Source organism: Scatophagus argus, chromosome 20 (assembly GCF_020382885.2).
Source record: "Scatophagus argus isolate fScaArg1 chromosome 20, fScaArg1.pri, whole genome shotgun sequence".
Classification (NCBI taxonomy): Eukaryota; Metazoa; Chordata; class Actinopteri; family Scatophagidae; genus Scatophagus; species Scatophagus argus.
In genome coordinates, this window is record NC_058512.1 from 12374409 (window position 1) to 12396569 (window position 22161).

Here is a 22161-nt window from a genome sequence, read left to right on the forward strand (position 1 = left end):
GTGATGTGCTGAGTATGTGTTGTGCTGTTTTGTTTAATTTTGGAAAACATAGGGAGATCTCTATGGGCTGCATCAGCTAAAATGTCTGACCACCAGTAGAGGAAGAAGTAATCACTTCCATAAGTAAAAGTAGCAGTAAAGTAAGTTAAAGTCCTAATTTTTACTGAAATAAAAGTAGATATTGGTATGAAAATATAAAGTACTTGAAGAAACAACAGCAAAAGTACTCCTTATGCAAAATGACCCATTTCAGTATAAAATTCAATATATTATGGGATTAAAAATATCAGTGCATTACTGTATAATAATTATTGCAAAGCATAAAATTGCATAAAATGGAATTACTCAAGTAAAGTAAAAGTACCACAGGGCTGTACTTCAGTCAGAATCAAAAAGATCCAAAGGAAAAAGCCAGATTCATTGTTTAGAGATAGTAATGCGTGATAAAAAGGATAGTGAACCTCAAAGAGGAGAAAATCTACTTTTTTATGATGAAAAGTGTGTCTGCGAAATAAATGGCTTTTTTGTTCATAACTAAAGTGAGAACCGTCTGCAGATGGAGATGAGGATCATCATCTGTCTTCACTGGTACTCGACACAAACACTGACTGAAAACTGTATGAAAATAATAATTTCTCTTTTGAGGCTTTGCCCCGGTTTTGACTAATGCAGCTGCATAAAAAGCTGTATGTTTGCCTGTCAGAGGTGTTTCATTCACGCTGCTGTTTTCATTACTTTCTTAACATTTCCCATCCAAATTAATACACATAAAAAAATACTAAACACTTCAATCTGAGGCAGCAGCTCTACTCAACATCTGAAGAGAAGCTACAAAGAAATAAGGCTGAAGAACACGGTGTTCCACCAAGAATCCACCACATACTGTACCACCAGTAAATCTCAGATCTTAAGGAAGTAATTTGTTGAATGTCCACACTGAAACACAAGAGCTGTGATTTCTGATTTATCGACTTTGAGCTGCTTTTCCTGTTTGATCTGATTTTAGTGGTCAAACAAGAAGCTTAGAGAGGATAAAAGGGGGGAAAAAAACAGTAAAAAAACATGAATTTTAAAATTCCGCTGCCTTAGGGTAAACATGGCCTTAGCGTGATAAGATGTAATCCTTTTTTAAAATGTTTCAGGTTTATGCTGGGCTTTTTTTTATGGTGGACTTTAGTACAAGGTGGCAAAAGTTTGTTCTAGTTTGCTTACGTTCAAATCACTCATTTTGATGAAATAATGCACAATGTTAATGTGCTGACACTGCAGATGGATGACACTGTGATGTCAAAGGAATCGAGATGTACTGCATGGTGTCACATCCACCATCTGCCCCTGTGTGACGGAGCATCTGGGCCTGAGTGGGCCTGAGTTGTTTCTGAACTTGTCACTGATGTCACTATTCCTGCAAGTGTTACAAAATCTCACTCACTGTTCCCGACACTTCTCAAAGTGTCATTCTCCTAATAAGACATTTTTCTTTACTTTTAGGGAAATACAGCTTGTAGGTTTGAATGCTTAAGTTCCTAATGAATGACTCTAAGGTCACATTTTGTGGCCCAACTTTCAACAGATGCTAGCATTGGTGCTTTTTTCACCACACATACAGTATGTACCCATTTTGATCCTTATACTTTTGTCAAAGAATAAAAATCAGGGTACCTGTTTTAGGCGGGACAAAATTTGCCTAAAAATTGCGGCACTGGGGCTGGACACCCACTAAGCAGATCCTTTTCAAAGCTGTTGACATCATCACACCTTCAAGTGCCATGTTGTATCTCTGGCTTAGTCACATTAGACACGGCTGTTAATAAGCGACAACGGAGACAGCCAGAAAAAGCACAGACGCTCTAGCAACTCACACCCTTGCGGGGGACACTCCATACCTCTGGATGACTTCTGCCGAATTCTGCTCCCTCTCTCTCCTCTTTCTCTGCACAAATCCCCGGAAAGCCCTGCCAGGACGTGGCACAGTATTAAAGGGATGAGAGAGGGAGAATGCTGGGGTAGCATGGGGTAGGACAGAGCAGGGAGGCTGATGCTATTAGCTGCAGGGTTTATTTGGCTGTGAAGGGAAGGCTGTTGTAGGTAGGCAGCAGCTAGCGTCAACCATAAAGACCAGAAAGTCAAATCACATCACCCGCTCAAAAGACATTTTCTATTCACCCTGCAACAAATGTGCCAGTCTGCATGTGATACAATCCATCTTCCAACAGAGGACACTGGTCTCATGTGTCTTTTTAGTTGTTCCACTTGAGCTGTAATAGGAATGGTTTGTTTTTGGGGAATTTTATTATTCTTAATACTCTTCCAGAATCTGACATGTATACCCGATTTTTATCCTTACATGTAGTTTTTAAGGATGTTGAGATTTGAGCTCATACTGTCTTCAGCTCCTGGATGTCTGTGGGCTCAGGTAGCAGCTCCACCCAAAATAAGGGCTAATTCTCCAGTGTTGTGGGTTTAACAATTCCCATTAAGAGTCTGGTCTTAATTTTTGGAGGACACATTGCTTATAGTAAAGCTGTAGCCCGCTAGCAAGAGGTTGACAGCAAAGACAGCAAAGTTGTCGTGAGAGCCATCCATTCATTTCAATCAGCCAATGTGAAATCATTTGGGGCTCAAACTAGATTTTAATCTGTCAAAATACAAACATGGCATTATAAATAACACCGTCAATGTGTATTTGTATCTTCAACAGACCTAATTATTATTAAGCGGGAAAGGTGCAACTGCAGAAATGAAGTTTCTCCAACCATGATAACCATAATGGTTTGTGTGTTTGTGTGTGCTTTGACTCTGAATAAGCAGTGGAAAGTAGCATGAAAAATTCCCCTAAGAACAAAATGTCAATGTAAAGGTTAAGGCTGGCATTGTTCTTTATTTTTCTTACTGTCAACAAATTCCATAAAAAACCCAAAACCACCAATGAAACCTAGTCCGTCCCTCAACACTTGACTTTTTGACTCAATTTGTCCAGTACTTTGGGATGTGATCAACTATCTTCAAAATTAATAAAATAAAAATCAAATATAGCCCGCGGAGGTATTATACAAGGTCCATTATTACTCTTTGCAATATGAATTTTTAACTGATGAAGATTTTGCATAGCATGGCTTGTTTGGAGCAGTTATTTTAAAAAAACAGATTTTTTCCAAAAAGATTGGTTCATTTGGGCATATGTGAACCACTGACTATATATAAACATGGATAACATGACATCTCCTTAAAAGTAAAGCCAAAAAACACTGGCGGCTGGCTGCAGTGTAGTTCATAAATTCCACCTCCTCCAGCATGAGAAAGTGAAGACACATGTTCCATCTTTATATATGTCAGTGATGTGAAAACAGCACTCACACTCAGGTGCGGACTGAGATGGTCAAGAAAGGATTAGGTTAGTTTCTGGTGTGAAAGCAAACAAATCAACCAACCGCAAAATGAAACCAGGAATATAGGAAGAGACTAAATCCTTTACAGATATGAAGGATGGTTGGAAAAGACACTGACCAGAACCAAGAAATCAGCCTTTTCTCACCAACCACAGAGGAATGACTACAGGCTACAGCAAGAGTCATAAATAATGCCACATTCATTTCTGATGGTGTCCCTCTCTTTTCTTCCCTTTCTTTTTCTATTCATCGTGTATGTGTATATATAATTTTTATAATATTATATAATTTGTTATTTGTTTTTTGACTCATTGTATAATCATAACTTAATAATAATCAATTTACAATCAATCAATTTGCATATATGTACAACTAGAAGGGATGAAGTCACTGTATTTGCATCTGTGTTTTCCTTCACAGTGAAAACTGATACACAGTGTGTGTACACACACACACATACACACAGAACGATATATGTATACTAATACAACAATAGAGGTTTTTTTTTTATGGGAATTGTTGACAAAAAGAAAAATCTAGAATATTACCAGCTTCTTTAATTATTACAAGAATTTTGAACAGACCCTTAGCCAAAGCTGAAAACATTTAAGAGCAGCTCAGGTTAGTTGAGTTTAATGAGGCAAAGTGTGGCTGGAGCAGGGGGGCTGTGCATTATGAAATGTATTTAATTTGTGTGGTTTAGACATATTACACTATTGATTTATCTTATTGTTTAACCTACCTCTGAGCTAGCCTCTACATTCAGGAAACATTTAACAGAATTTAACAATTTAGACACAACAAATTTTATACTACTAAGTTTTTTTATATATAGTTTTAGTGAAAGTTTTAACTTATAGAAGAGATAGCTGAAAAGTGACTTTGAAACTACAACTGAGAAAATAGTTTAACCAGAAGGCACTAGGGTTCACTTGTCGACACTATAAATACTTGTTCTTGACAAATCTTTCCAGAGCCAGCTTCCACAGTCAGTTCCAAACACATAAAAAGTCAGCCAGCACAGATTCAGTGATATTTGGCAATGACTGTTGAGCAGCATTAGAGCACTGACACGACTGCCACAGAAATCTTAAATGGCCGAACGCTATCTATTGCTCTGTCCTAAGTGAGGGTGGGTGAGGGTGCCACCACTGCTGGGTGGATGTGAGCTGACAGGCTTTAGGTCAGCCAACACACAGACAGACATTTTCCTGACTTGAGCTTGGCAGACTTGCTCAGCTGCAGTGGATTATACCGGACATTTTCCCTGCTGTTGCATGAAAATCCTACAACTCACATTTTCCCTCTTTGGCTTTTTAACTTGAATTAAAAGACATTATTTGTGCTTACTAGCGTTCTTCCTGACAACAACAGCCAATCAGATGATGATTAGTGATTCTTGAAAAGCATTTTTTTTTTGGATGTGTGCTATTTTTGTTAGTAAAGCCAGAATAACCCAAACAACAAAAAGGGTTTTGATACAGAGCATTACTCAAACCCACCTATCCGCCAACATGGGCACACGCACACACACACACACGAGACGTCACAAAGCCCAAGGATGAAGGTTAAATGGTAGACATCAAAGTTAAGGAACAGCAGTAAAGAACAAGAGTTAAGTGAGCTAAGAGAAAAACTAAGCAGACAGGTAAGTATACTCACGATATCCTGTTTGAGAGTCCCGTGATTAATCAGCATGCAAGAAGAGAGGAAGGAGAGGGAGAGAGAAGACACAGTTTAGGCATCAGTAAGCAATAAGTCCAATAAACAGAGAGGAAAAACTGCGAGAGGCATGATGAGATAGAAAGAAGGTGTCATAGCTGACCTCCACGAGTAAAAAGGCTTACTTAATGGGCCAAGTGAACGGCCAGTTTTATATACTGACTGAACCTGAATTTGTGCTCTGAACACGGTCACGGTTAGAAGGTGAAAAGCACCAAGAAAGTGCAAGAGATACATTTGAAAGAAATTTTCTTTTAAAATTGTGATAGGCTGAAACACATAGCTGGAAGCTGCTGGAGATGCTACATTTTGACACAAAGTGGTTGTGACATCTCTTATATCTTTAACAGCTGCAGGTGATCAGAATCTCAGGTTGCTATCATACTCAAACAGATGCTCCCGAGGGCTTTATACAGACAAACACGCTTATATTCTATAACTTCCACACATAGGCCTTTGTAGTTTTCGGCACACTGATTATTTAGCATGTTTTGTCCAACGAACAATAAACTGTGCATACCTTGCATCACTGCCAATCATTATTTGCAAATTCATTTTTAGCCATGCTAGCAGCATGCGTCTGAGAATGGCAAAGCCAGTCTGTTTCCACTGGTTTGGTCTAGCCTCAAATATCTCAGCAAATAGTGGATGGATTGCCTCAAATGAAGTACAGGCATTTATTCACTGACTTTGATCTTTTGAGGTTACATCTAGTGCCACCATCAGGTCAAAATGTCTCTTCATCCAATACTTTAATTCATGGCCAAATACCCGCAAAAACTAAAAAATTCCCACCAGCCTCAGCTTTACCTAATGCTTAGTGCTACTGTCATTAGCAAATGTTGGCATGAGTGTGCGTTAAACTAAGATGGTGAATGTTTTAACAATGATTCCTGCTAGGCAACCACGTTAGCATTCTCATTATGTCATTATATATATTATATTAGCATGCTGAAGCAGTGATGCAATTTGTAGTTTAGGGCCTAAAGCATATAGAAAAACACCAGTAAAGTCTGTTAACTCCAGTTGTCAGCACAGCAGCCTGACCTTTCAAACAGAACATACACCATAAATGTGACCATGTGTGCATGTATGTGTGCTTGTGTACATGAAAGATTTATGTGTGCGCTTGAAGGTTGGACACTCACGCCTGCATGGTTGTTGTGGCAGTTTGAAAGCTGAACATATTTTCCTTGGGGAACCAGTTAGTGTCCTCTGCAATTAGAGAGAAAAATGATGATTCCAGGGCTAAGTGGAAAAAACAGAAAAATCTATGTGCCAAATGGCAAATGTTGCAATAAATATGTTAGAAATATGAAAGCACAAAACCAGCAACAGCACTTCACAGTCCACCACTCCACAAATGGAGAGAGGGAGACACAGAGAAGGAGACAGCAGAGGAGAGAGACTGGGAGACGGAGAGTCAGAAATACAGACCACCACGTCACATCCAACATCAAACCCTCAAATCCCCACCACGCCTGAGAGGAAATAGATTTGAGGCAAAGTGTGATGAAGCAATTAAATGTGATATTAGCTCAGATGTCTCTCTTGAAATCATCCAAACGTGGGTCAAAACTGTGTGTGAGTGACTTCATTAGACGTGTTCACAGAAACGTAACTTAAAATGAGAAATTAACCATAAAGTTTCTTAGTTGTTCCTTTCGAAATGCCTGCCAAAGGGTTTGGTGTGATTTGTTACTTGTTTTTCTAAAACTTAATCACTTAATCATAAACACCAGACTATCAGAGAAACAAGTTTAAATGAAACCTTAATTGTTAACTAAAAAATTCCTTCAGGCAATGGTAGAAATAACAAGAACACCTCCTAATGTGATGCAATCCACTACAATTACCCCTAAGAAATATTACAAGAAATAATATTAAGCTTTGATACTCAATTTCATTTGAGACTGTGAGTGTTCCTTGAACTCTGTGGTATCATTTTTAAGTGAAGTACAAGGTGTTTTCAGGAGTGCCAGAGGTACTAATGGATTATTGATATGTTTAACAGCAAGTTAATGATCTATTGCCTGCAGACTAACAGATCAATTGTGAGTCAGCATACTTGTTTTCTTTTGGAAAACCTGTTACATAGAGCACTGTGCATTATTTACTATGTTTATATTGACATTATTCTGAAAAATAACCTGATGTGTTTACAAAATTGTCTGTTTGCACACACATGCACACACATGCACACACATGCACACACATACGCTTGTGCTGAAGAATTCCCTGTTTACAGGGGAATCTGTGGGTGCAGCTCTGTCAATTATTAAAGCCTGTCCAACTCAGCAGGCAGGCACACACACACACACACACACACACACACACACACACACACACACGCTCACATGCCCACATGCACTTATTATCACGATTTTCAAGAAGTTTTTGTTGCCACATTAAATACATTATCATTATGGGCTCAAGAATGAATAATGTCGTCTCAACAAAAATAAAACATTCTTAGCGTGTGTTTTATTAGGTGTTCTTGTTAATTTGACCATCCACTGTAAATATTTCAAGTGTTTTTAAGTGTTTAGTCAACTATTACCTAGGAAAAAAAAACAGCTGTCATCATCCTCGTATTCACTGTGTGTATTTTCCTTGCAAGTGATTGAAATTAGTCAAATACTATTTCATCTCTGGTCCAATATCAAACCCAGCAATCCCAGGTACAGGGTCTTAAGAACAAACCCCCATCCCTCCCTCGTTTGGAATTCAGCGCCTCTCCCTTCGTCTGTGTCCTCCGCCCTCTCACCTCTCTCCAGCCCAGTCATCCGGTCCACACTCCACATCCGCTCTAGGCGTCGGTGCTGCTTGCCTGCCTCTCGGGATGCGCTCTCCAAGTCCAGAGAGCCTTGGCTCCTCGAAGGGGCACCGCTGCATGAGTCACAGGCCAGCCCGCTGCACTCAGCTTCACCTTTTCCACCCTCGCCCCAGCTGCGGATGTTGTGGGCACTGACGGAGGTCTGCAGGGGGGGCTGAGACATGTGATGGTGATGGCTGTGGTGTGATGCATGATGCGAGTGGGATCCAGCGGCGGCTAAAGACTGCTGCTGCTGCTGCTGGTTGCTACTGCCGCTTCCACTTGCCCCGCTAGTTCCTCCACTGCTGGAGGGCACATTTGTCCCGGACACGCCATGATGGTTCCCGTGGTGGTGGTTACCGTGGTGATGGTTGCTGTGATGGTGGCTGGTGCCACGGCTGCTGCTGGCATGGTGGTACTGGGTTGGAGACGATGAGGTGGAGGAAGGGGAAGTGGAGGGCTGGATCAAGCCACCTCTGGATCCCACCCCACGACTCCCCGACTTCTCCTTAAGGACGTCCAGTTCTAAGTTCTCCTTGCTGCCCCGGCCGCTGCTCATCAGCATACCGCGCTGGGTGGTAATGGTGTACACACGGGCCGGCTGCAGGGTGCACTCGACACACTTCTGCTGGTCTTCCTCCGCTGAGAAGCTGCGCTCAAGGGACAGCCGCGATGGCTTGGTAGAGATGGTGATGGAAGGAGGAGGTGCCAGTGGGGATTTCACCAGGCTGGACTCCCGGTTGTCCTCACAGCCCTTGGTAGTGTTGGAGCAGGGATGCAGGTGGTTGTTGTTATTGGCACCAATCGTGTCACTTGGCGACTCCGGGTCGGGACCCACCAAGGTTTCACACAGAAGATGAGCTGGCATGACAGTGAAAAAGACAAATAAAAGTTTTAAAGAAAAAGGAAATACACCAGGGTGCTAAAGAACAAGGAGGAGAGAGAAAGAGGAAAGAAAACAGGACAAGCTGAGAATGACACAGAGGATAATATCATCATCTTTCTTGGGTTATCAGCTGTTGCAGTGATTCACGAATGGTCGCAGTGTGGCATGTTAACAGTGGATGAAGCGAAGCAGGTGAAGGAAGGATTTAAGACCACAAAGGAATACACAGAGCAGGACAGAGGGATGTACAAACGGCAGGATGGCAGGGGAGCTGACCTGATCCGTTTCGGTTTTCAGGATGTGTGTGGGACAGGTACTCTCCAAAAGCTCGAGCTGCTCTGTGGACACACACACACACGCACACACACACATGACACACATAAAGACATTAATTCACGGCTGGACGGGAGGGATGAGCGAGAAAGGAGAGGAAATGGCAGGGTGGAGAAGAGAGAAGGCCAAGGGAATTGTAAATTATAAACCTAATTGCCTTCTTTGTAGGCCTGTGCCACCCACAGATTAAGATGCAGCTGTTTTATCTCCACACTTCAGGCAGCCCCAGACTGAAAGAGAGACGGAGTATGAGACAGCCGGAGGAGATAGAGTGAAGAATTGTTTGACTTAATTTCTCAGTATGACCTCAGCTTACGTTGGCGGATGTAATTGCAGTGCACCATAATGTGTTTGTTTCTTGTTTTATGCAAACTCAGAATGTATGTGTGGATGTATATACTGGATCTTTGAGCCAAGAAAAAAATACTTTACCATGACAGCAACTGAAGGAGACTGCTAGGAGATATGCTGAAAATAGATGCTGTGAGCTCCATAACTATAGTACTGCAGCTGGTGCTTAGCTCCTTTGTTCCTCTTGGTCTTTCTTTTACTCGCAGACAGAAATAGACAGATAAATATGTTACAGACATCCATTCATTCAGGTCTCACAACTCAATGACACTGACTTCCTAATATTCCTCTAGTCAGTGTGTACCAAGAGTGGAAACTGAGTATAGACAGACAGAAATCTCTAAAGATGTGCTTCCAATGTCAAACAGGTGACGTACTGAACAGCAATAACTAGGATAGAGTGGCAGTAGCATACCAGTGGATGATGTGGTACTGTGGTTTAGCAAGCGATATATAATATGTAAGATTTTGTGACATTATAATAAAGCATTGTTCAACACAAAAAAACCCTTTTCATTCCTTTAAGGGTCAGTGTAACTGATAATAATAATAATGATAATAGCAATAACAATACTGTGATACTTTCACTCCACTACTTACACGAACAACAAACTACCTAACAGCATATGAACCAAGTGCCTCCAAGACCACCTACTGCAATAAAAGCCACATAATGATGCTGCTGTATTGTTAATTTTACTTGAATGATTAGTTCACAGATGAAATGTTTTATGAGAATACTAACTGTGTTCCAACTGACTTTTAACAGCAAGTTAATGATCTATTGCCTGCAGACTAACAGATCAATTGTGAGTCAGCATACTTGTTTTCTTTTGGAAAACCTGTTACATAGAGCACTGTGCATTATTTACTATGTTTATATTGACATTATTCTGAAAAATAACCTGATGTGTTTACAAAATTGTCTGTTTGCACACACATGCACACACATGCACACACATGCACACACATACGCTTGTGCTGAAGAATTCCCTGTTTACAGGGGAATCTGTGGGTGCAGCTCTGTCAATTATTAAAGCCTGTCCAACTCAGCAGGCAGGCACACACACACACACACACACACACACACACACACACACACACGCTCACATGCCCACATGCACTTACTCACAGAAAGAGCAGGAGAGCAGAGAAAACAGACTTCCGATGCACCATCTTTCCTTCCCTCTTACACCGAGTTTCTTTATTTAAACTCTGCTCTGTATTCTTGCTTCCTCACGCTCCTCCCTCTCTTCTCTCCTTAGTCTCCTCTCCTTCTCTTCTCCAAAGCAGGATTTCTCCAAGGACAACTTATGTAAACAAAGCTGCTTTACGTGTTTAAAGGAAATACCATGAGAAGGACGTGAGAAATTACCTTATTTGTTAGTCAGTTTGCAAGTCGCATAAAATGCACAGAAACAGAAAGCTAAGGCCGGACACAAGATATCTCGTTTATCCAGGAAAGGTCCTCAAAATGGAATTATGACTTTATTATTCAGGTTTATTTAAACCCATCAAAATCTGCAATATTAGCTGCCTAGAAGCTAAACAATTTAAAAACTCTGAAGTCCTCCAACAATACTAATTTATAGTGACATCAGCAAATGGAAATTATAATTCCTTCTTCTGAAAGGTGTAGACTTTTTGAGAGTTCAGTTACACCAGTGCTAAGATGAATGTAGACCCCAATTAGAAAGACGATACTAAAAGAAAATACAAATATAGCTCCAATGGCGAATTCAAAGCTTTTGGTGCTCAACAGAAGGAAGCAGCTCAGTGGGCCAAAATTACAGTTGTGAATAGCAACAAGTGGTTTTCAAGCTTCACAAAGGTGAGCAAAGGCACCTAAGCTGGTTTAATTCAGATGCTAGAAGGACTGAGACCCATCACACACACACTCAAATTCTCATGTTCAATAATCCACCCATCCATCCATTTTCTATGCCCAATTAACCTAATGTGCATGTTTTTGGGGACTATGGGAGAAAGCTGGAGTACCTGGACAAAATAGGGAGAACATGCAAACCCCACACAGACCTGGACTCGAACCCAGAATCCTATTGCTGTGATGGGACAGTGTTAACCACTGCATCACCGCGCCACTCCCATATTCAATAATGAAATTCAATATGTGTGCACTCAAAGTTCCACCATTTGTCCCACCTACTCTCCAATGAGTTTAATCAGGATGGCTCAAAGGCATCTGAGTCATGTGCAACTATGTGACAGGCCACCTGCACCAACCAGTGCTACTGTACTAATACTAACCCCCAGAACAAGCACATTAGGATTTGCGAGATTCTGTCCACTTCGGTTTTGACATACACATTTTTGGTATTTGTGGTTCCCCCTATTTATCAACAAAACTCAATATGTTTTGTGAGGCCAAACATGGCTAAAATGTACAGCGACTGCATTTTTAGGCCATACAAAGCTACCATCTGGCTGATGGGGCTCATATTTCTCGGGAAGCACTCGCCATTTTCCCGGTTCATTTTTCTAGCTCATTACAGCGCATGACAATTTGAGCCCTAATTTAAACCCTAAAAATAACTCTTTATTACCACAGTGGACAAGCTACTGCATGCCGTAGGCTCCCATGCAGTATTACCCAAATCTCATGATAAAATACTACCTTACATTTTGCTGTGGTCCGGTTAGTTTGTTTGCATGTAAGCACAACAGACTAGAAATAAATATCTTAAAATCATGTGACTTTACAAGAGAGCACCTCAAGGTTAGAAAATAATGCAGGTGTCCCCTTAAAGTTCCTTGAGATTTGTGTGTGTACATACAATTGGTTAAGCGTGCATGTGTATGTGTGAGTGAGTCAGTCTCTGTGTAATATACTCAAAAGAGTAAAACAGAAGAGAGAACAGAAAACAGGCAAAAGGTCTATGCATGTGTGTGCCTCCACATGGTGATGTAACAAGCAGTTGCATTAAGGACAGTTGTGACAAATGTGGTCTATGCTCTAATCAGCAGGTGTTCCTGTGAAGCTCTGAGGCATTTTCATTTTAACCCTTGTGTTTTATTATTCAACAGACTAGAGCACTCTGATTAGAATCAGCAAACAATGGTGCAAGAGACTCGCATCATCTATTATACATGAGAGGAAACTGAGTTGGAAACAGAGTGAGAAAAAAGCCTCTCAATCCATCTGTTAAACAAACCCTGTCTCTGTGCTCTCTCTTATTAATGTTTCCTAACCTCTTCATATGATACGCGAATGCAACACACACCAGGTGCATGAGGCAGCAGTAGAGACAAAAAAAAAAAAAAAATGGAGGAGGAGGAGGAGAAGTTAGAAAAGGAGGAGAGAGAGAGCTTGACAGGCAGAAATGAAATTCGTCCTGCATGCTCTCAGACATGTGACAGGGGTTTGGGGAAAGAAACAAGTTGGGGAGGGGAGTTTCTGAAGAGGAACGACGGGATTAGAGCAGAGAGGAAGAGAAGTGCACGGAGAAAAATGAGGGTATATTAAAAATGAAAGATGGAGTAAACTTGAGGAAACAGAGACAGACACGGAAAGCACAGTCAGGACAATAAGAAGGAGAGAGATAAAACTGGCAGGCTCTGTTTCCTCCTTGGAACAAATGCATCTTTGAAAATCAAGTCAACCCTGAAATTCTTTGTGTCATTTAACCTCTTAAGGGGCCCATTAAGGAGGATATGAATGCTGTGAAACACATGTCAAATGGGAGAGACAAGAATGGCTTCACAGAATGGTTTCACATTCAGTGTCCTGGATTCAGATCAGATCACATTAGATATTCCAATGCAGAGAATGAGGAACCAGACTGTGTGTTAGTGAAAATCTCTAACTTTAACGTTTTCTGTTTCTGAGATGTGCTCACTGACAAATACTGCACATGTAATACTTAACTGCAAACCGTAATTTATTTGTTTTTTAATGAGGTTCCCATTTCATTCTTCAAAAGGTCAGTTTAGTTTGGAGGACCATTTTGAGTTTGATATCATATTACATGATCATGCAGAGGGAGTTTGCCCAGCTGTGATGGAAACGTAGATGTTCATATCTCAGCAGCCTTGCCCAGGCTGACTAAAAATCCAAAATTCAAACTTCAAAGACTTCGAGAAAACAGGTGTAGCTTCTGATCATATCACACGATCTTCAGCAGCTCATGGACTTTGTTGTGTTGTTGTGGATTTCGCAACTAAAGTGAAGTCCAGCAAACCATAGACAATTGGCAAGACCATTTGTACTTGCGCCCACGCCTCTCCCTTTGTCATCATGAAAATTGAAGCATGTCTGAGAGAAAAAAAGATGGCACACCTGCAATGCTCAAGGGGACTGGTGTGCAGACACTGATGATCAAAAAGCAATGTCCTTCTTTTATCCCAGCGGACAGCAGTCATAATTACTGCAGCAGCTCGAGGCCTTTGTCATTTTAACATAAACATCCTGTCTTCCGTGATTTGTTGAAAAGACTGATGCTGCAGTTTTAGTATCCAGCATTTAAGATATGCTATATGGTTCAGTTTCTTGGATGGAACTCAAGTGCAAAAGTAGCTCTAATTGTGTTATGTAAACTAACTAAACTGGGGATAGAGATGGAAACCCGAAGTCCTCGCTTGTTGTCTCGTCGTCTGTTCTGTTCTGAGTGAATTTGAGCACATTTTGCTCTTGTCTGGGTCTAAAGTTCAGCAGATACTCCGCTGTGCTTAGCATTTCACAAGCTGAATGAGTCAGAACACACTCTGACACAAACTCCAGTAGCTACTTTGCAGATGCATAAAAGCATCCTCAACAACAGGGAGATAAACCTTGGCACTGAGCTCTTTTAATAGATTTAGAAAGAACAATGCATAATAGACACTTGACAGATAAGAACATTACAACACTGTAAACATGCCCTTTTCCTTCAGTCTCTTCAAGTTGGTGCTTACTAATGGAGGCAGATGGTGAAATATTACCTCTTACTCCCTTTGTTATTCAATATTTTTCTCAAATTGCATTGTTTTCTTAGAATGCTTTAATGCCTATGTTTTCAGTGCTCATCAATCAAATGATTTTCCTGGTCGGATTTGCTCTGACAGGTGGAAAATTCTCACCCACCCTTGGACATTTGTCTTGCAAGCAATCCATCAATAGCTAAAATCACTTTGTTCTCTTCCAAGTGGACATATAAAATAAGTCAATAAAATGTGTGGGTTTAAATGTAGTCCTGTTTCTAAAAGATAACCGAGTATCACTTGGGACAAAATATTCACATATGAAGCATTCTGATTATTTTATCTGCTTACTATTTTGTCTGTTACTCTGATAATACACCGCTTTAACCTTACTTCTGGAAAAGGAAAGTAAAATGTGCTCTATATATATACATGTAAAACACATCAGTAGAACTTGGAAATGACACAGATAGGAATCTATACAAATCCCACCAAAAGAATGTCTCGAAAGGAGCTGATTATAAAGTCTCTCGATGTCTTGGTTTGCCAAGTTTCATAATATGCTGCCATATTCAAAAGTGACTTGTCACAATCCCCAAATCTCATTAACTAAAATAATTCAGTCTCCCTTAAACATAAGCTGTAATTTTGACCAAAAAATTATCTTGAATAAACCCTAAATGCTCACTCTGAGATTAAAGAGCTGTCATACAGGCACTTATAGTGAGGCACGTGTCATAATGTCACCACATGCTGTATTTCACCCTGACCCTTATCTAAGCACCACATGCCTTTCCCCTGTGGATTCTGAAGCTGTTTAACACTGTGGCCATATATCTTTAAAGGACAAGGGGCTCGTGGCTGAAAACAGGCCATCGCTCCCCTGGCAGTGTTCCCATTGGTCTGAATATTATCAGAGCTGATGTCTCCAGAGGCGTCTCTCCACTGTAAACAATGGGCTGCCAAGCAAAGAGATTCCATGCTCTTAATGCCCCTTAATTGAATCCACCTCTCAGCTCTAATTGAATTGGGTCTCCTACAAACATACACACACATACAAAGGAGCATAGACACACACATGAACGCGCAGCTGCGGTGATGAGAACCTGTTGAGAGGCTTGTTGCATGTACCGAGGGCCAAAGAGATTGAGGAATGTTAACTGTGGTCTTGAAAGTGTGGTCCATTATGGGACTTGTGGGAATGAAGCACCTGATCAGGAAGCTGATTAAAATGTCAGTGAGTCACCACAAATACCCCAACCACATACAGTGCTGAGTGATGTCACTGATACACACACACACACACTAACACACAGCACTGTCACTGAACTGTACATCTACTATTTCATGGCATGAAAACTTGGGATTGTTTTGTCAAAGAATAAATTACAAAACACAACAAATATTCACTGTAGCGGACAGACAAACAATCACACTGCTGGAGCCCTAATCATTCTAGTAATCAATGTAATCTGTAATTAGACTGTAATCAATCTGCCTCATTCTACTAATTTATGGCCAAGTAGGACAACGTCTGATTGGACAAAGGTGGAGGGAAAGAGATGAGGAGGGAGACGCATGTGATGATTTGCTTTGCTCAAATGTGCAACATTTCGACATGAAAATCACTCTCCCTCTGTTGAGCTCTAATGAATCTAAATCACTGTTATTTCAGAAAACAGTTACCTAATAGCCCATGACCTCATGAACAGAGTCACTGCAGGACCACAACAAAGACAAAAGAGGCAAAATTTCATTTGCATCCATTTGTAAAAAAAAAAAAAACCTTTCATTTGTTCTACCATCTTCCACACCCCCACAGCTCTGTGAACGCCATTGTCCAAAGCCCTTCAGCCCGAACGCAGCACAGCCGTCATCTCTGGCTGACAGAAGATCAAAGCATTTGCTTTTTTCACTCAATGTTGCAGAATTCTGGTGTGTAAACTGGAGGTAATCCCCCCCCCCCTTCTCGCTCTCAGTCACTCGCTACTTCTCATGAGCTGCTGGAGGGGAGAGTGTGACCTGTTTCATAACCAGCAGTCCATAAACATGCATGAGATGAGACAGGCTCAGACAAACACTGGGTGCAAGAAGCCTGCATCTCTTTAGTCTTTCTTATCTGTTGCTTGCATGTATTCCTATGAATGTGAGCATTCACACTGGTGTCCTCTAACAAGTCCTCATACCTCAATGACAACCTCAATCTTTCAGAGCTTATCAAAATGACTCTCTGAGCATTTTCTGATCTGTCATCGGCGGGACAAAGACACGCTAGAGGTACTTTTAAGTCATGCTAAAGCAGTGTGGCTGCTGTCCACCACCTTGGTCCAGATTGAAATATCTCAATAACTATTTGAACAATTACCATAAAAACGCTGTGCAGATGTTAGTGGTCCCCGTTGGATGAATCACTCTGATTTTGATGATCCTCTGACTTATCGACTGACTGATCTCTAGCACCTCCAGCAGGGATCCATCCGCATTTATTTCCATGAATTTGATACAAATATCCACCAATCAGCAGTAAACTGAGTTTTTAGAGTCTCTCCAAATACAGTAAGACAAAATTTGCAGTCTACCCTTGTTGTAACAAGGGCTGGGTGGGGGTGGATGGTGTTTAAGAGAAATACTAATTTTACTTAAGCAACGGTGCATTTCATTTGTCCGGGAGAGTCAGAGAGGAAGGAATGAAGTCAGCAAGTGCAACGTAACATAACATAACATGAACTAAGGTTTACAACATTACTTTGTCTGTGAACATTTCTGCTGAGTCACATCACATAGACTCCCTTGATGCCACACTACTGAACTACATCATCAAACTATATCTTTTGTTTTCATGGCTTTGACTGAGAGACTGCAGAAATGACATACTGGGCATTTAATTCAGAATGCCTTTTAAGATGTTTCACTAAAAGACTCACTTGGTTTTTCTGTTGCCAAAGTGTATTCCGGTCAGATACGTCACACAAGATCAGCCCAAAATGTGCTGAATGTATGCAAGTGGAGAGCAAAAAAGAAATTCCGTTTCAAAGGTAAAATCCTTTTAATATAAACGCACTTTGCTGCCGACCTGTCACTGCAGACTGAATCGTCTCTGCAGATCTGTAATGTTAGAGCTCTGTTTGTGTGTTTTGTTTGAGACTGAGGTGTGGCGAGAAACCACTTTTGAGTACTCACTTCCACATTCATGGGGTCGTGTGCAGGTGAAAGACTGATCAATATTGGATGTGATTCCTCTGCATTTCACCTTTACACAAGGCAAGGTTCACTCTGCCATTAACTCTGAACAATTAAACTATTCTGTGTGTACGTGTGGGGAACAGAAATTGCTGGATGATGAATAAGAGCAAATAACTAAATGTGAGCCTGCATGCAAGTGTGTGTGCAAGTAGGAATAAACCTCAGTAGTTTCCAGTTGTGACAGATGTGTAATAGTATTTCTGCAGCTCCATTGAAGACATGATGTAGAAAAAAGACACTCTCTCTCTCTCTCTCTCTCTCTCTCACACACACACACACACACACACACACACACACACACACACACACTGCAATGCATGCAGAAGAAGGGTCAGGTACGGGCCGTGCATTTTAAGGAAGACACATAACACGCTGAGAGAATGACGTAATAGCACATCAGCCCACATCTGTGGATGTTGCGAGCGTGTTCAAGTCAAGGTCATTCATTGACTGAGTTAGAATGACACGTCGGGGCCTGCTGCGAGGCCACTGCCAAAGCTCAGAAATGCTGAATTTTGCATTGTGCTCGCACTGGAGATCGTAGCTCGCGGTCCGCACTTCATGTGTGACACATTCACACGTGCTCCTCAGACCGAAGTGCAGCTTCAGCTCAACCTCAGACCTACAGCGTGCATGCACGGGATGGAGATTAGTTTGCCTGCATGGTGCTATGACAGCTGGATGCGGAGCTGGCCGTAAAAAACACATCCATACAGCCCCACACAGTGAGCGGCTCATAAGAGTGAGTCGTTAACAGCTTTTAACGGGTTGGACTCCTGCCAAACAGTCCTGAGTCCAGGCAGGATAAATGAACGGCCCGCTCACCAGTGCTGCCCTCTGTGACCGGTCCAATAACTAAGCGTGATTGGTGATCACTGCTCACGATCAAATCGACTACGATGATTGATTAATTGACAACCGGGTCATTTGGCCGCTGGAGGTGTGAAGACAGCAGCTTTGTCGCCTCAGCGCCGTCCGCTCGGGTCGATGCGGCCAGACGTTTTTTGTTTAAATTAGCATAAAAATTAGATGGTGGTTGTATTTTGGCAGCAGGTGACGGTCTGTTTAAGGTGATGCCTAACTGAGAAAACGCATCAGGGTTACTGTGAGTCACGGCTTTGCCTCTACATGACTTTCATTACACAATGATGCTTCATTCACAACACTGGTAAAAGCTGCGACGCGCCAGAGAAATATCCCCCTCCAGCTAATTTAGTCCTGATTAAGCACAGTGCCGGGGAATTAGGGCAGCTTTCCCTACATGTGGACTACATTTGCTGGTTGCAGGTGCAGTCCGGAGAGAATAAAGTGTAATTTAAGCACACATTTGCTCAGCCTCACGCCCCGGGCTAAACGGGACTGTTGGCAGACGTGCGAAAAGCGCAAAGAGCCTCTCTGCGCATTCGGGCTGAGCTGTACCCGGGATAGCGCAGTGGCAATTCATCAAAACACACAACTGTCACACATGCTAACTTCGCCCGGATCGCACCTGAAAGCTAAAATACCTCTCAAAGGCGGTGAGCTCTGGGTATTGGGCTACTCACCTAACTTTTGCTGCCACAGAAGATATCGCATCGTTTCTTAAATTCCTCCTTTTGGACACGGCAGTTCCCATGCTGACATGGAAACGACGCAGGCAGGAAAATAGTTCATTCCAAAGGGAAGACGGAGGAATGCGACAATGAAAACAGTATAAAAGATTTGCAAGAAAAAAAAAAAAGTTGAAGGGGAATCCGGGTGCAGACAGGCACGCGTCTGCACAGCAAAAGACGCTGAAGAAACAGGGACGTCAAACTCACGCTCTCTCTGCCTCTCGCTGTCTCTCCGGATATGACAACGTACGTGGGGTAGCTGCACAGCTGTCAGCGTGTGGCTGAAAATACACAGACCCCCCCACTCTCTCTCCCATTTTTTCTGCCCCCCCCTCGTCTCATTGATCTGAAAATGCAATGGGAGGATGGTGGAGGTGATGATATCACCATCATCATCATCACAAAGGGGAGGTACTGCGTGAGGAACACTGGTGCGATCCATGTAGGAACCTCTGTCTTTCATCTCCTTCCATTTCTGGACTATTATCTGTGTATCTTTATTTAAAAGCTATTTATTGCCTCTTGTTATGTAATCGGTCATTTTGGAGAGCCCCCCCCTCACACACACCCCTACGGTCTCTCACACAAAGACGTCGAAGTGGAAAGGCTCTCATCCACAGCCAAGGACAGAGGGATCAGTGAGGTTGAGGCGCTGCAGTGCTCTGTGAGCATCACATCAAACAGTAGCATAACAATAGCTCCAGACTATGATGTTTTTCCCTGCTGTTGAGCATAACGTCTTTTTTCCCCCCCTAAACCATCCTGGCAGGAGCTGCAGTGTTATCAGGATTCAAAGGAGTGCTGGAGACTGACAGCTCATAAAGGGCAGCTCCCACAGTAGGTGTACAGCGGTGTAGCTACCGCTTAGTACTCCTGTGAGAGCTTGCAATGACTTGATATACTAAACAATAAGATTTAAGCAAAGCAAAAGTCTCTGGTTTAAGTCAAAATGGCAAACAATCGAGATTTAATTAAAGAAATTCCAAACGCATCACTCTTTTTTTCTCCAACAACAGCATCTTCAGTGCATTTTGTCACTGTTTCATCTATATAAGAATATTTTATCCACCAGTGGTATGAAACAACTGGTAGAAGACACATAAAGAATTTCCCTTCGAGGATAAATAAAGGAATTCTGATTCTGAAACTTGGTATGGGGTCAAGTAGTAAATATATCAGAGAGAATGTGAGATTATTAATGGGACAGAAAAGAAGAATAAAGTCTACTCGATAATAATAGGTTTATTTTTTCTGACTCATCTCCCCCCTTTTTTCTTATGAAATAGTTTTACCTCTTCAGGCCTCTAAAGTTATTTAAGTGAAATAATTTGAGAGGCCAAAAGCAATATTTCGTTGGTCTGATTATGTCTCACAGCCATGCAGTGAGCAGTCAACACGGGACCTTTGCTGTGATTTAAAAAGGGGTAGAAGCACAGTAGAAAAACAAAGTGATGGCTGTGTTGGAACATCAGAGATATGCATTTAAGATAGATGATAGATAGATAGATACTTTATTGATCCCTGAGGGAAATTAAACACAGGGATCTAAAATTAAAGTGGCATTTGATCAAGGATGGTTGAATAATTTTATTTCTATGCACACATATCTAATATTATAAATGAGTATTGAATTAATAATATGAATCATCAGTATATCAGTTAATGCACCCATAAAGTTGGCTTTGAACGTTTGAACAAAGTACAAAACAATCCATCCAGCAATATAACAAAAGCATCAAATATTAGTGGAAAGGGCTTTGAAAAGCCCTTAATTTATTTTACAAAGACTGTATTTAGCACTGCATAGTTTGGAGGAAAGAGACCAAAAGCGGGTTGGGTTCAGCTGTTGTACTCAGTATTTTGTGTCATGTAGAATAGATTATAAAAGAGACAAGACTTGAATCATCAGCAGTACCACTTCAAGCCAGAAAGCCACACTGTATATTCAAAGCAGATTAGGCCTATATTAAACATAGAGTAAGTAAATAAAGTAAAGACCAGTTCTATATGTGCTCTTTTTAATTATCTAATGCTATATTATTTTCTTTCCTTTATCTAAAGAAATCAATGTTGGCAAAATCCCCAGCAGTACAGAAACTTTGTTAATTCACTGCTCAGAGACAATTGATCACTAGTCAATGAAAGGAGATAGTGAGTGTTGGTCGTTGTGGTGTATGCACACATACACACATGTGAGCACATGCATACATCACACAAACATGGAAGCACAGGCAGCAGACGAATCTCTCAGAAACGGCCGATTAGCCTTCAACTATCAAATAAATCAATCTTTCAATCCACAGTTCATTTCACCGGCAGCTCGAAGGTGCAGGACGTCCTTGGGCTTTACATCTTTTACTATGTGCTTCACCTGCATGCACACACAGTCTCTCTCTCTCTCTCTCTCTCACACACACACACTAAGACAAAAGGAATGAAAATCAATAAATAAAGCAAAGCACCGCTGGGCTGGTGTCACTGCTGTAGGCCATTAAGCAGTAAATAATTCCAGGCAGCTCTGACCAGACCGAGGGAGTGTGTGTGGATAGACTGTAGATGAGCACAAGAGAAAGAGGGATGAATGAATGAATTGAGAGAGGACAGGACAGTGGAGCTCCCCACACAAGTGAGACAAAAGAAGAGGAAGCAGATGATGGCAAAAGGAGGCATGAATGGGCAACAGGAATCCAAAACAGAAAGGAGGGGAGAGGAGACAGCTTGCAAAAGAATGACAGCAAGAAAGAGAGACACAAAAATGAATGAAAGGATCGATTCACCTTTTTCATTCTCTAAAAGGAGTGCAGTTATGTGTCTGCTACCAGCTGCGGGATAGCACTGTGCTAAAGCGGGAGGAAAGGAGCGACAAAATAGATGAAAAGCAGTGAAAATGGGAGGACAAGAAAGACACAAGCA

The 22161-nt window shown here is 41.5% G+C and overlaps 1 protein-coding gene across 9 annotated transcripts in view; it reads right to left on the bottom strand.

Moving 5' to 3' along the window:
* The window catches only part of nsmfa (NMDA receptor synaptonuclear signaling and neuronal migration factor a), a 37618-nt gene extending 17882 nt beyond the window's left edge, over window positions 1–19736 (bottom strand). For 2 of the 9 annotated variants that reach the window (XM_046375525.1, XM_046375518.1), the window contains exons 1-5: window positions 19201–19734; window positions 9089–9150; window positions 7879–8787; window positions 6260–6326; window positions 5052–5057 (exon numbers count right to left, since the gene is read on the bottom strand). In XM_046375525.1, the coding sequence (XP_046231481.1) occupies window positions 5052–5057; window positions 6260–6326; window positions 7879–8787; window positions 9089–9150; window positions 19201–19271 (1115 nt within the window). In that variant the 5' untranslated portion in view covers window positions 19272–19734. Of the gene's footprint in view, window positions 1–1886; window positions 1956–5051; window positions 5058–6259; window positions 6327–7878; window positions 8788–9088; window positions 9151–19200 lie in introns of all 9 variants that reach the window. The other 7 variants (XM_046375516.1, XM_046375517.1, XM_046375521.1 and 4 more) reach the window with 7 other exon arrangements.
* Window positions 19737–22161: the final 2425 nt, after the last annotated feature.